This window comes from Mandrillus leucophaeus, unplaced genomic scaffold (genome assembly GCF_000951045.1).
Source record: "Mandrillus leucophaeus isolate KB7577 unplaced genomic scaffold, Mleu.le_1.0 Scaffold77, whole genome shotgun sequence".
Classification (NCBI taxonomy): Eukaryota; Metazoa; Chordata; class Mammalia; order Primates; family Cercopithecidae; genus Mandrillus; species Mandrillus leucophaeus.
This window is the reverse complement of record NW_012108363.1, coordinates 6269331-6284181: the sequence shown is the minus strand read 5'-3', so window position 1 is coordinate 6284181 and position 14851 is coordinate 6269331. Positions and strand designations below refer to the sequence as shown.

Genomic DNA, 14851 nt, shown 5'->3' with positions numbered 1-14851 from the left:
GAAAGAAAGAAAGAAAGAAAGAAAGAAAGAAAGAAAGAAAGAAAGAAGCAAAGAGAGAGATAAAAGTGCTGGATTTGGATTCCAGTGACTTTGAGTCAAGTACTGATTGTGCCACAAATTAGCTGAGTGATGTTGAACATGACCTTGCCCCTCTCTGTATCTCAGCTTCCCCACAATTTCAAACCAGCAGGGTTGGATTAGGTGAGCTGCTTCAACTCTGACTCTGGAGAAGGGCTGATGAGAACGTTATATAGCTGCCCGCTGTTGAGTCTGGATGGCCCCAGTCTTCCCATACAGAGGAGGATCAGGAAGGGGACTAATCCTCAAACCAGTGGCCTCATCAAACCGGTGCCTTAGTTAAGGGAACTGCTGTGGGAATGCACAATCCCAGCTTGAAATTCTCTGTCACTCTGTGTGACCTTATGAAAGTCACTTCACCTCTCTAAGCCTCAGTTCGTTCGTGTGTAAGATGGGATTTAGAGTGGTACCAGAGTCAAGAATTGTAAGAGCACATGAGGTAATGTCTGCTAAGTGCTTAACACACAGAACTCAGTAGAGTGTTCGGTTAGTAATCATTATTGATGCCAGTGGACCCCATCGTTGGGCATGGTGCTCTTCTTAGAAGCAGAGCAAGTACACGTGTCCATTCCAAGCCTTATTTCTGATGTCAGCAAAGCTGTTTATGAGGACAGCAGCCATCCCAGGGACACACCTGAAAAGGGGTGGGCCAGCCTCTGCATGCTGACCATCCGGATTCCATGACTCCCCATCAGCCTGAAGGAGGTGATAACCATCTGTCTCTCCCCACCTTGCCCAGAAGACCAGCTCGGCAGGGCTGGGAAGGACTTCAGACTATATCTTGCGCAGTCCTCTTACCCAGGTAGGATGTAAGGAGAAGAGATAACCTATCCAGGTCTTGCTAGACCTAGGACTGCATGGCAGTATGTGTAGTATTGAAAGGAGTATTTGGGTTTGATGCTTAGTTTCTCAACTTGCAGGCTAAGAGTCCTCACAGGACTTCAGTTTCCTCATCTGGACAATAGGCTTAATAACAGAGTCTCTTACCAGGGTTGCTGCAAAGATTAAATGAAGGTCAAACATAATGTGGGTCACAGACGTCATGTCTGTCCTCTCTATTCCTGCTGTAGTGCCCTTTGACCGTAGCACACTGGAAAGACGCAACACACTGATTTTTGGATTTCGTTTCCGTTGCGAAGCTGTATGGAGATGCAGAGTTGGTCTAGGGTGCTATTGTGCTGAACTCCTATAACCTTGATAGGGAAGGTACCAGGTTCACGAGGCTGAAGAAGAGACCCAGAGCCAGCAAATGAGAGTTGGGGTTTGATTGGCAGCTTACATACGGGGAAGCAAGTCCAGTGGTGGCGAGCTAGACAGGAAAACCCGTCCACTGATGACAGGCTAGGACAGATAAGGACATGATATCCTCCTTACCTACAGTCCAGCCGCAGTGGGCTGGACGAGATAACCCAGGGGTGAAGGGCTGGCAGGAAAACCACAACCACTTGCAAACCGCATGCAGTTTATATTCCATCTTCACTTAACACCCTCCCCTTAATGACCTCCTCCTGGCAACCTTCATCCAACTCAAAAGTCAGGGCTTCAATCTTCTGTATAGCCCATATTCCATGGGACAGACCGGGGGCTCAGATGTTCCTCACAGACAAGGAACCAGTCTCCAGGTTGGCCACTCCCGGATTCCAGAGCTTGGAACACACATTCAGGTGTGTCTGTCATACAAGGTCATTGTAAGCATATGCTTAAGTTATTGCCACCAGGTGCATTTACCCTACAGGTGCCAGTCTGAAAAACTGATGAGGCCCTGACAGCCTCTCTGTTGCTCTGTGACCCTCCGCTGGTCACTTTCCCTCTCTGGCACTTAGTTTCTTCTTCTTTTTTTTTTTTGAGACAGAATCTTGCACTCTCACCTGGGCTGGAGTGCAAAGGTGCGATCTTGGCTCTCTGCAACCTCCGCTTTCCAAGTTTATGTGATTCTCTTGCCTCAGCCTCCCAAGTAGCTGGGATTACAGGCACACACCACCACACCCGGCTAATTTTTTATATTTTCAGTAGAGACAGGGTTTCACTATGTTGGCCAGACTGGTCTCGAACTCCTGACCTCGTGATCTGCCCACCTCGGCCTCCCAAAGTGTCGGAATTAAACGCGTGAGCCAACACGTCTGTCCAGTTTCTTCTATTCACAGCACTGCCCAATAGAAACTTAACATGAGCCACATATGTAATTTTAAATAGTTTAGTAGCCACTTTATAAAGAGTGAAAAGAATAGGAAAAATAATTTAATGTTTTTACTTAGCCCAATAATCCAAAATGTTATCATTTCAACATATAATCAATATTTTAAAATCATTAATGAGATTTTCCTTTTTTCTTCTTACTAAGTTTTTGAAATCTGAGTGGTTCTCAATCCAGCGTGATTTTGGCAATTGTCTGGGGGTGTTTGGGGCTGTCAAAACTGGGGTGGGCGTCGGGGTGCAGAGGTGTGTGCATTGCTAGCATCTGGAGGGTAAAGGCCAGGGGTGCTTAATTCTATGAGCACAGGACAGCCCCCACCACAAAGAACAATCTGGTCCAAAATGCTAAGTGAGCCTGTTTTCTACTTACAGCACATCACGATTCAGATTAGTGGCTAATCGAGTTCTCAGAAGCCACATGCAGCTGGTAGCTAACATATTGGACGGCACAGCTCTATAACCTAAAATATCTGGACATGCACTTGGAAAAGCAAGTGTTTAAAAACTTGGGTTTTGGTGAATTTGTTTTCCTACTCATCCCAGAATAACTGACCAAAAGAGCTGTGGCTGGGTCACCAGTCGCTGGCTGGCTAAGGGCAGAACCCATCTGTCCCTAGCTGGTTAGACCCTTCTTAAGCCACGCGCCCTCCCCAGCGAGACTGAGCCTGGAACAGACAGTGAACCCTGTTGTTCTTTTCTGGGGAGACAATGCTGCAGGCCCTGCTACCTGCCTGACAGGGCCATTGTGGCTGGAGGAGAAAAGGGCTTTGTCAGGACAGCAGCCGAGGAGCCTGCAATTCAATGGGGCCCTTTATGTCTGTATTGGCGAGATGCTCTGATGCCAGCCCTGTTGAGGCCCAGCCCCCTTCTAGAACAGATGGGGAGCCTGAGGCCCAGGGAGGGTGTGGAAGTCCCTGCAGTGGATCCTGGCCTCCTTCACCTCGTGCCACTGCCCTAAAACATGAGATTCCCCTGACTCCGAAAAGGCCCGTCTCGAAACACAGGATAAGCTCAATATTGCCCTTAACCCCGACGAGGGGGCCCCTGCCCTGAACCTAAAATTTAGAGGTTCCACAAATCACAAACACACACAAAAATAAATGTATTAAAGAACATATATGTGCATCTGTCTTTCAGGATCTGGGCTCAGCTCTGGCAACTACAATCCGAAACATCCTCTCTTGTGATTTAAAAAGTCAGGCCACCGAGAGGCACCACTATTTAAAGTGTTCTCAACATACACACGTGTACGCACACACACGCACAATATAACTAAGCGAGGTGATCGACGTATTAATTAGCTTAATTGCCGTATCATTTCACGACGTACACCTATATCAAATCATTACGTTGTACATCTTAAATATATATAATTTTCATTTGTCAGTCATACTTCAATAATGCAAGGAAGAAAAAAGATAGGATAGGACCAGAGGGAAATACTCCACATGTCTCACCTTATGTCCTTGGAACAAAAGCAGTCAAGTTTGAATGCAGTGAGGGTTTGAGGGCTGTACCACGCCGGGTTCAGTGCTGACTCTGTTTTATAGCACAAGGAAGAGCTAAACAGCAGAAATGCTTAGGGAAGAGAAAGAGAAGTTGAATTCTCTTGTCACATTCTCCCTTGCAGGTAGCATGGATGCATATATTTTTTCATCATGAAGTATCACTTCTGAATAGGGCCAATCATCCAGTGTCTTGCTGCTCTGTGTTCAAATTCATACAGTCTTGGAGGTGTTCACCTCTACTTGAACAGTGGTACCACACACCTCCAAAGTTACAGGCAGGCCTGGGCGTACTCACCCGCAGACTTAGATCCATTCGTTGGCAACGGCTATGACTTCCGTCAACTAAAGAAAAGAAAATCAAGCTTTTAAGGAATTAAATTTTAAGTTAGTTTTATTCAGAAGTCTTACTGAGGGCCTGTAATCCCAGCACTTTGGGAGGCTGAGGCGGGTGGATCATCTGAGGTCAGGAGTTCGAGATCAGCCTGGCTAACATGGTGAAACCCTGTCTCTACTAAAACTGCAAAAATTAATGGGTGTGGTGGTAGGTGCCTGTCATCCCAGCTACTCTGGAAGCTGAGGTGGGAGAATCTCTTGAACATGGGAGGCGGAAGCTGCAGTGAGCGGAGATCTGGCCACTGCACTCCAGCCAGAGCGACAGAGCGAGCCTCTGTCTCAAAAAATAAATAAATAAATAAAAATAAGCCTTACTGAGGACTAGAGACTGAAGACAAAAGTCTGGGAGGAGTCTTTCAGAGAGGTGTTGCCCCACTGCTCTGAAACAGTGTTTTAGCTCATGGCTGATATGCAGGTAGCGGAAGTGCAGTGTGTGCGCAAACATTACATCAAACTTGCTCAGAAGTTACAGTAAAGCAGAATCACATGAAAGTCTGGGTGCAAGAGTATATCTGGTTATAGATGACAGAGGCATAGTCACTAACCTTGTCAAACTTTATCCTATGTGTAGGAATAGGCAAGGTCTAGGGTCATTTATCGTTGAAGAAATATAGTGTCTCAGACAAGAGATGCGGGGGCCTTGCGCTCTATCCTGTTTTGTTTTCAAAGCGTTTTTCCAGAGAGGTGCACATCATTACAGAATCAAGGATTTGTGAAATTATGTGGCAAGTAAAATGAGCAAACGTGGCCTGTTACATTCACTGTGTCTCACATTTCCCTTTCTCTTTTAACCTCTCCTCTCCCCAACCCGATCCCGACCCCTTGGAGAAGGGGCTGTTGCATTTGACAAAGAAGTTGATCCTTATGCAGAGTAAACAACTTGTTCAAAGTCGTCCAGCAAGTTAGGGGAAGCCCCATGCTGGAAGAACCCATCCTTGGAGGCCCAGCTAGAAGTCCGCACGTAGACAGTGGAGGGTAGTAGCTAGGAGGACAGGACAGGGTTGGGGGTCAGAGCAGCTCTGTTTATACCTGGCACCCTCATTCACTAACTGTGCAATCTTGGGAGCAAGTGTCTTGGAGTATTTAAAGTATAGTTTTTTCTATTCCTGTTCAAGATGTTAACATTAAGGGAAGCTGGTGACAGGTACAAGCAAACTCTCTGTACTAGTTTCGTAACTCTTCTATAAGTCTAAAATTACCTCATGATAAGATTTTTTAAAATAACAGTTTCCTGTAGTCCCAGCTACTCGGGAGGCTGAGGCGGGAGAATGGCGTAAACCCGGGAGGCGAAGCTTGCAATGAGCTGATATCCAGCCACTGCACTCCAGCCTGGGCGACAGAGCAAGACTCTGTCTCAAAAAAAAAAAAAAAAAAAAAAAAAAAAAAAAAATCTCATCTGTAGCATGGAAAGAGTAAGGATATCTGTCTCCTAGGAGGCTTCGATGAGACAGTGCCTGGAAAGGGGTTAGCACGGTGTCTGGCCCATGCTGACGACTCCATACATGACAGTTCTTAAAAGCTGCCTCCTCCAGGAAGCCGGTGACCACCACTGGCAGAACCAATCACTGCTTTCTCAGTAGCCCCACACCCTCACTGCCCAGGAGCAGTTTCTTTCAGTGTAAAATGCCAGGCGGCTTAATGTGGCCACTGACAGCATGAGTTTGATCCTGGCTTTTCCACTTCCTAGCTGAGATCCCCGGCAAGTTACTTGAGCACTTTGGGCCTCAGTTTCCTTCTGGTAAATAAGAAAAGTCTGTACATTATAAGGCAGTTATGAAGATTAAAAGAACTGGAATTTTTCAGCACTTAGAACTCTGGCCTATAGCAAACTCTACGTAAGTGTTTTTATGGTCCAGGTCAGTGTTTTTCTAACTTGCTTTTTACTGTTACCCATAGTAATAAATATGCTTTCCATCACAATGTGTGTATGTAAATAATTTTAAAGTGGTAATTTCAAAAACATTGGTCTCTAAGAGATGATCACACTTTGTTTCCCCCATTAAAATATAAGCTACTTGGGGGACAGGGAATAGTCTGACTCATTTTGGTCTCCAATCACTTCATTTCCTTCTTTCATTTAATTTACCAAGCTCCTATTATCTATTCATTAGACATAAATATATATTGAGCATTTATTAGGCACTCACTATGTACCTGTTACCTACCAGCACAGATCAGACCTAGGTTGAATCAATGAATGGGTAAGGCAAGGAAAGGAGGTCCAGGGCAGAAGGAAGGGAGGAAGGGTAGGAGGGTGGAATGGGAGGAAGGGAGGAGAGGTGGAAGGGAGGAGGGAGAGCGGGAGGGTGGGAGGGCAAGAAGGAAGGAAAAGAAGGAACCCAGGTTCCCAACTGGCAGCAGTACCCACTTCCAACCCCTATGTTGCCACTTCCACCTCGGCAGGAAAGTTGCCCCTTCTCCAGCCATCCAGGGCCCCTGTACTCTTTCACTGGGGATGGAGCTGGGCACCGGTTCAGGCATCGGAGGGGTGGTGCCGGGGAACCCGCCCCCTCACCTCTTGCCCCTGGCACGGGGCGGTGACTCCAGAGCTGGCAGCCTGGCAGCGACCTCACCCAGGGAAGGCAGGCGCCCCTCTGCGGGCGGCCCGAGCCCTGGGCCCCCTTCCCCCGGAGTTGCCCAAGACGCCGGGTGACTCCTCCCCGAGGACCCTCCCCTTCTGGGAGGCGTCACTCTCCTCACCCCTGGGTCCGGACCCCCGGCGGCTTCTCGCGCGCGATCCAAGCGGGAGACAAGTCGCGGCCACCTGCTCCGGAGCTGGGGAGCCCGGGCGCCGGGCGCCGTCCGCCCGCGCGTCGGTTCATGTGCCCTGGGCCCCATGGAGCTGCGGGTCAGCAACGCCAGCTGCGAGAACGGTGCGTACGGCAGGGCTGGGGACCAGGCGGGCTCCGCGCTTCGCGCCCTCCCCTCCTTGCCACCCCTCTCCCTCGCATCCTCTCCTCCCAAGGGGGCCAAAGCTGGGGAGGAGCAGGGCCAGCACGAGGTGGCTCCCACCCAGCTTTGAAGATCAGCGTTCTGGCTGAGACTTCGTTTTCATCTTCGCGGCTGGGGTGTCTGAGAGGAGGCAGGGAAGGAAAGGATGTCCCTGGGTTGAGATGGGGGGTTAGTTGGGACAGGAATTTTGTCGACAGCAGACACTTTGAGAGTTGGGGGTGGGGGATTCTGTGCTTTTAATATACTGTTGTGCTTTTAATGTATAGTTGCTTTTAATGTATAGTTGCTTCAGGTTTTAGTACCTGAGCAGTTGGGCTTTCTCTTTGGGTCAATGGGAGGACCACCACAGGACGGTGTTGTCTTTGGAAAAGAAAGAGAAAGAACCACAGGAAGGGGTAAAGAGAGCCCATTGGCTTCCTATTGCATTCTGATCATAAAGCAGGTAGTGGACTAGGCCCTTTACCTGCATTATCTCCCTGAATCCTCTAGAAGGTAGGTAGATATTATTATTTTACTATCTTGCTATCCCCATTCTAAAGATCCAGAAACTGAGGCTCTGAACAGTTAATAATTTGCTCAAGGTAATACAGTAAGGAAATGGAATATAGATCCAGGGCTGGTGGACAGTAAAACCTTGACTCCTTCGTTGGTGTGGTTCCACTTTCCTACCTTGTGTTCGAACTGCAGGCTGTGAGATGTCCCTGTTCCTCTAACCTCTTCCCTTCTACAGTGAAGCTTTCAAAGCCAGCCCGTTAGGTGTCTGACTTTGGTTTCCTGAACAAGGCAGGCCATTTTCAGCCTCACCTTTTCTCTGGGCCAGAATGTGTTCCCCAGTCCTAGCATATTCCGGAAGGGATGACAGGAATCATCTGGCCTATGCTCAGAATTGGATTACTTTGGCCATCAGCCCTCTGTCTTTTACTTTTCACTGCAGTGGGAGAACTTGACTCAATGGAGGGTGCTGAGCCCTTGGGTGCTGCAGGCTTTACTGTGATAGCCAAGTCCATCCACAGAGCGTTCTTTGGCTCCACCTGCTAGAGGTGCATCTTCAGGGAGCAGGGGAAGGGCGTGGGGATGAGTTTGGTCTTCCTCTCAGGAGTCACCTCCCCTAGTCCATGTCATCCCAGGCTCTGGCTCATTTCCTGGGCTCAGGGAACTCCCCAGATTCAGCTCTTGGGCAAGGAAGCCTGAGCTGGAGAAACAGGAATGAGCAGCACAGAACAAGTCTGATTAGGGACTGAGATGCCTCTTGTCTCATCTTCCCTTGATTGTGACATGGGTTTTGGAAAGAGAGATCTCACACTGCAAAAGACACATGAATGTGCCCTAGTGGGTGCTGGATCCAGATCTTTCACCAGATGTTGGGGTGACCTCAGCAAGCCCTTCCCCTTCTCAGTTTCCCCAGCTGAAAATAAGAATTTAGGCTGCTTTCTAAGGGCTCTTCAAGCTCTGTTATTCATGAGTCTGTGTCATGGAAGAAAGGTCAACATTGCCCTTAGTCTGTTCCACCAAGATGCCACTCTGCACTGCAGATGTGCCAGAGCCACAGCTGCTTGACCATGGATTTGGGGGCCCTTCCAGGCACTGGCTGGGAGTTCTAGGTTGGTGGGAGGGACACTTGGTTGAGGCTTACATCCTTGGCATAGGGACCTGGGCCTTGGTGACACACAGCTTGAAAAAGGCTACCTCCAGAGGTCACAAACTCAGATGCCTACAAAGGCCAAGCATATGCCAGAAATTACTGAAAGGAGCCAGATAAGACTCTTGGGGAACTGCAGAAAGTATGTCCTATTTTAGGGGGCAACACTGCCCAGCTGCAGCCAGTGGTTGCCTTAGAAGAGGGCGCAATATGGTGAGCAGACCTAATTTTTCACCGTAGCCTCACACCTGAATTTTCATGGAAAATCTCCCAATTTTTAAACGTTTTCTATTTTAAAATATCTCTTAGGGCCAGGCATGGTGGCTCACATCTATAATCCCAGTGCTTTGGGAGGCTGAGCAGGAGGATAGCTTGAGGCTAGGAGTTCAAGACCACCCGGGGCAACACAGCGAGACCCCCCATCTCTACCCAAAAAACAAAAACAAACAAACAAAAAGCTTCTTAGGAGGCCAGATGCTACCTGCTTTATTGAGGTGTGTGTGGTGGTTAAGAGCATGGGCTTTGGCATCAGATAAGCTTAGAATCTGACACTGGCTTCACTACTTAGTACCCATGTTTTGGCTTTGGGCAGGTTACTAAACTTATCAGAGCTTTGGTTTCTTCAACTAAAAGCCTAGAAATGATTGTCGTGCCTGTTTCCAAGTAGTCACTAGAGACCCTCCTGGAAAACCCCAGAGCAGAGGACCATGTGAGTGGTAGCACCGGAGAATTATTGGCTATTCTTTGCAGTTTCATTGAACTTGTGTACTTCTTCTGACTGAGGGTCTGCCCCTGTGCCCAGGTTTGTGTCTGGCACGTGGTGGTACAAATCTGTTCTGGTCATGCAAAGAAAGCCCCTAGCTAGAGTGAGCACTCACTGAACATTATTATTTTTGGATGGAGGCACAGTATATGGGTATAGCGCTGCAGTAGCAGAAGCACAGGATTTGAAACAGTGGCCAATTCCAATATTTTAAAAGTGTGCAAATGTCCCCAGTGTGACTCTCTCACCATGGTCTTCCCATCCAGGTTCCCTGCTCCACCTCTACTGCTCCTCCCAAGAAGTCCTGTGCCAGATTGTCGGTGACCTCAGCCCTGAGGTGCCCAGCAATGCCACCTTTCACAGCTGGCAGGAAAGGATCCGGCAGAACTATGGCTTCTACATCGGCCTGGGCCTGGCCTTCCTGTCCAGCTTCCTCATCGGCAGCAGTGTCATCCTCAAGAAGAAAGGCCTCCTGCGACTCGTGGCCACGGGAGCCACGAGAGCTGGTAGGTCCCTGGGCCAGGAGAGGATGGGGCACAGGGCAGCTGAACCCTCACAGGGGCCAGGGCTGCAGTCTAAGAGGATGGCCTCGGCGAGATACAAAAGGCTCATTGTCAACCCTGTCTGGAATCCCACCTGCCAACAGGGTTAGGGTTTAGGGTTAAAAAGGAAGGTCTCCAACCGGAGGTCTCAGTTTAGAGATCCAGCAGGAGGACTTCCTTTAGAATCCAATTTCCTGAGACCTTCATGGTGTCTTTATTAGAGGAGGGAAGGGACAAGTCTCAGGACCAAGAATCAGATACTGCAGGTCTGGTCTTGGTCTTACTTCCTACCAACGTCATCACAGGCAAGTCACAGCTTCTCTGCAAAATGGGAATAGCTACCTCTGCTGAGAGCAATGTCAGACGCTGGTGTGCCCTCACTTGTCATCCAATTGAGCTCCCTTCTGGGCTGCCAGAAAATAGTGAGGTCTCTGACCCCAAGGGATTTGCTTGTTTGGGACATAAGATGTTTTTCCATGAAACAGTGCTTAAGAAAAGGAATCCTGTGCAAAAGGACTCATTCATTTAATCACCATTTATCGCATGCCTGCTGTATGCCAGGGACAATGCTAGACACGGGGATTCAGTGTCCTCATGGAACCTTCAGTCAAGTGGCAGAGACAGATGAGTCAGTAGGCAGTTGTTTTATCATGTGTTAAGTACCATCATGGGGATAACACAGCCTGCTATGGGGGAATATTTTGGAGAGGTGTGTAAAGCCCAGACTCAGGAGATTAGGGGAGGTTTTTCTAGAAGAGATGATCTCTAAACTGAGACCTAGATGATGAGGAGACAGCAAGGTAAAAGGGGAAAGAGGGAGACAGTGTTCCAGGCAGAAGGAATAATATGTGCAAAGGCTCAGCGGTGAGAGAACTTGAGTGATATTAGAAATCGAAAGTCGTTCAGGATGGCAGGAGCAGGAGGGGTGCATGGTGAGCGAAGGGCCAGCTCATGAAGGGTCTTGTAAACGGAAGCACAGAGCTTAAGTGCAATTGTTAGGTGACTGAAAGGTTTTAGGCAGGGGAGTGACACAGACTAATTTGCAATTTGAAAAGATCCCTGGTTGCTGGGTGAAGAATGGGTTAGGGGACAAGACTGGAGCCTGGGAGGCCAAGTAGGTGAGTGAAAGGACAGAACTTGGGCCCGGAAGATGGAAATGGGAATGGAGACAAGTGGCGGATTCCAGAGCTAGTTTTTGAAGGTAGAGCTTACCAGCTTTGATACAGGTTGGCTTCAAGCAAGGGAGGGCGGAGGAAGAAGTCAAGGATGACTCATGCTTTTGACTTGAGCAACTGGGGAGATGAAGGTGCTATTTCTTGAGATGAAGAGCGTCGAAGGAGGAACAGGTTTATGGGAAGATGATGCATTCAGGTTTGGACATGTTCAATTTAATGTGTCTATGGGATGTTGCACTTTGGAAGCAGACTATTAGTGTTCTAATTCTGGTTCCTCAATTCCTGGTGATTCAATTCTGGGCTAGAAAAGTATCCATTTCTATGCCTCAGTTTCCTCATCTATAAAATGGAGATAAGAATAGTACCAGCCTGAAGGGTTATAAGAAAATGCAACATAGTTAGAATCATACCTAGCACAGAGTAGCACTAGGATTGGCATTACTAATTATCTCAGTCAGAGGTCCCCACAGTTAGAGGTACTGGTGCAAACACTAGCACTAGTACTGGTATGACTGTTATCTCAGTGGGAGGTTCCCACAGTTAGACATACAGGTCTAGAGCCCATGTGGGCTGCAAAATGAATAGCTGTAAGGTGCAGGGATGAAGCCGGGAACAATGGTCATTGCTATGCCACCCTTCACTTCTAGACAAGTGTTCGAAAGGCCAGAGAACTCCCAGAGTGTCAGGGAAATTTCTGTTTGTGCTCAGAGAAGGTATCATCGACCATTCAGAATGACAGCTTCCCTGGAATAGGTTTTTTTCTCTAATCTGCTATTTCAGTATCTTCGGTGATTTCAACCCTTAGAGTAGAATGCTCTCAGAGTTCTTAACATTTACGGGAAATTCTGACCTTTTTAGGAACCCGATGAAAACAAGAAACATTTTCCTTAGAAAAGTGGGCATTCCCAAAAAGCAACATAAGATTTTTGGATTTGTACAAAACTGTCTCAAACCCATCTATCATCATCCATCATTATCATCATCCTTGTTGCTAATGTTATTGAGTATTGACTATGTGCCAGGTCCTGAACAAAGCAGACACAGTTCCTGGCTTTGCAGAGCTTCCATTTTACTGGGCGAAATGTCATAAAATAAGAAGATCAACTAAAATTATAAACAACAATGCCATGAAAGAGAAGAACTGCGCAGTAAGAGAACCCCAGCTGGGTGCAGTCACTCACACCTGTAATCCCAGCACTTTGGGAGGCTGAGGTGTCAGGATCATTTGAGTCCAAGAGTTTGAGACCAGTCTGGGCAACATAGCGCGACCCCATCTGTACAGAAAAATTTTTTAAATTAGCCAGGCGTGGTGGCATACGACTGTAGTCCCAGCTACTCAGGAGGCTGAGGTGGGAGGATCCCTTGAGCCCAGGAGTTTGAGGCTTCATTTAGTTATGATCGTGCCACTGCACACTCCAGCCTGGGCGACCAAGCGAGACCCTGTAGTGGGGGAGGGAGGGAAGGAAAAAGGTAAGGAAGAAAGGAGGGAGAAGGGTGGGAGGGAAGGAAGAGAGAGAGAAAGGAAAGAAGAAAGGAAGGAAGGAAAGGATGGAGGGAGGCAGGGAGACAGGGAACTCCAACAGGAAATAATAGAAATCAGGGAGTCAGGGATGGCATCGTAGGGGAAGCAACAGTCACATAGCAACCTGTAGAGTGAGTGTAAGTTGAGGCAAATATTAGTAGGAAGAGTATTCTGGACACAGGGAAAGCATGTGCAAAGGCCTCGAGGCAGAAAAGAGCTCATCGTTTTTGGAGAGCTAAGAGAGAGGAGAAGAGTGGCAGGAGATGTGCTTGGACAGGTGAGCAGAGCCAAGACTATGCATGGTCTTGTTAAGGATTCTGGTCTTTATCTTGAGAGCACTCAGAAGCCATTGATTAGCCATAAGTTGAGGAGTGACATAATCTGATTTGCATTCTTTTTTTTTTTTTGAGGCATAGTCTCACTCTGTTACCCATGCTGGAGTGCAGTGGCGCGATCTCGGCTCACTGCAATCTCCGCCTCCCGGGTTCACGCCATTCTCCTGCCTCAGCCTCCGAGTAGGTGGGACTACAGGCGCCAGCCACCACGCCTGGCTAATTTTTTTGTATTTTTAGTAGAGATGGGGTTTCACTGTGTTAGCCAGGATGGTCTTGATCTCCTGACCTTGTGATCTGCCCGCCTTGGCCTCCCAAAGTGCTGGGATTACAGGTGTGAGCCACCATGCTCGGCCCTGATTTGCATTCTTAAAAGACCACTGGTTAACATGAAAAGAAAAATAGGTTATTAAAGGGTCAAGAGTGGAACTAGAGTAACTATGAAGGAGGCTGTTGCCTCAACCTGGAGCAGGGATGACAGTGCCTTGGTGTAGTGGGTGGCAGTGGGGTGGACACATGCGAGATGTTTTTTGGAGACAGAGTTACCAGTTGCGGAAGGAGTGAGAGAAGAGTCAAAGAGCAGTTCCCTGGTTTCTGGCTTAAGCAACCGGATAAATGAGAGTGCCACTTACTGTGTTTCATTCGGCAGGTGGGTGGGGAACATTTCAAACCAAGAGCTCCACTTACGACAGAGATTGAGACGCCTGTGAGAAATCCAAGAGGAGATGTGAAGTAAGCAGTTGGATATACACCTGGACTCAGAAGGAAGGTCCAGGCTACAGATACAGAGGCACCAGATATAGATGGTATTTAAAACTTTAGGGACAAATTAACCCACCCAGGAGAAGGCCCAGAACCAAGCCTCAAGGAGGCCGGGGAGTGAGCAGAGAGTTAGGAAAGGTGCCTGAGAAAGTGTGGCCAAGTTCCATCCTAACTTTGTGTCCATTCCCTCCACAGTGGACGGAGGCTTCGGCTACCTGAAAGATACAATGTGGTGGGCTGGATTTCTCACCAGTAAGTGGGTTGTTTGCTACTAATAACAGTGGCCTATTGATAGCAGGGCCAGAGACAAAGGGAGGAGGGGGTGGGGCGTTTTTGTCTCTAGTATGGCAAGTGTCCATCTGAGGCCCAGATTCCCAGGGGAGAACCTTGACAACCCTTGCAGGGAGAACATCTTACCCTCAAAGCCAGTCTTCATCCATGAAGCGTCTACTCCCAGAGAGGTCTGCACACAGCTGGCAACAATGAAGGTGTATTTTCTCAACTTCCCTTTAAACATAGCCCCATAGCTCTGTTGGTAGTGGACTCTTGACTCTTACATGGTAGAAGCTGGAACTCCTAGGCCAACTTCCCCCAGTCCACAGGCAGTTAATGTGTTGGCCCATTTATAACATAGCTGGTCCGTTACTTAAAGTTTGCCCAAATTTGTATACTCACACATTTCCCCCACTTTCCACCCATCCTCTCCTGCTATCAAACCCTGACTCTTTTAGGTGGAAAATTAACCAGGTTTCTATTCATAATCCCCCTACTTCAAGTTTTGATCCCCGTCTCAGCCAGAGCTATCCCAGTGACGATCTCCTTTTAAAGGGGAGACCAGGTCGTTCTCTATCAGCAGAGAGATGGAAAAGACACTTTTCCAATAACCACCGCTATCACATATTATTGAGGGCTTACTATGTGCTAAACTTTCTAAGTGTTATCCTGTATATTAACTCAGGAGTTTACAAAGTGGAAAACTCGGATGGGGAGAA

The 14851-nt window shown here is 48.0% G+C and overlaps 1 protein-coding gene across 1 annotated transcript in view; it reads left to right on the top strand.

Annotated features, from left to right (window-relative positions):
• The first annotated feature begins 1120 nt into the window (after positions 1 to 1120).
• NIPAL4 (NIPA-like domain containing 4) overlaps positions 1121 to 14851 on the top strand; it is a 20868-nt gene continuing 7137 nt past the window's right edge. The window contains 6 exon segments of the mRNA XM_011966721.1: positions 1121 to 1219; positions 6650 to 6886; positions 6888 to 6962; positions 6964 to 7045; positions 9793 to 10032; positions 14055 to 14111. Of these exon segments, the coding sequence (XP_011822111.1) occupies positions 1121 to 1219; positions 6650 to 6886; positions 6888 to 6962; positions 6964 to 7045; positions 9793 to 10032; positions 14055 to 14111 (790 nt within the window).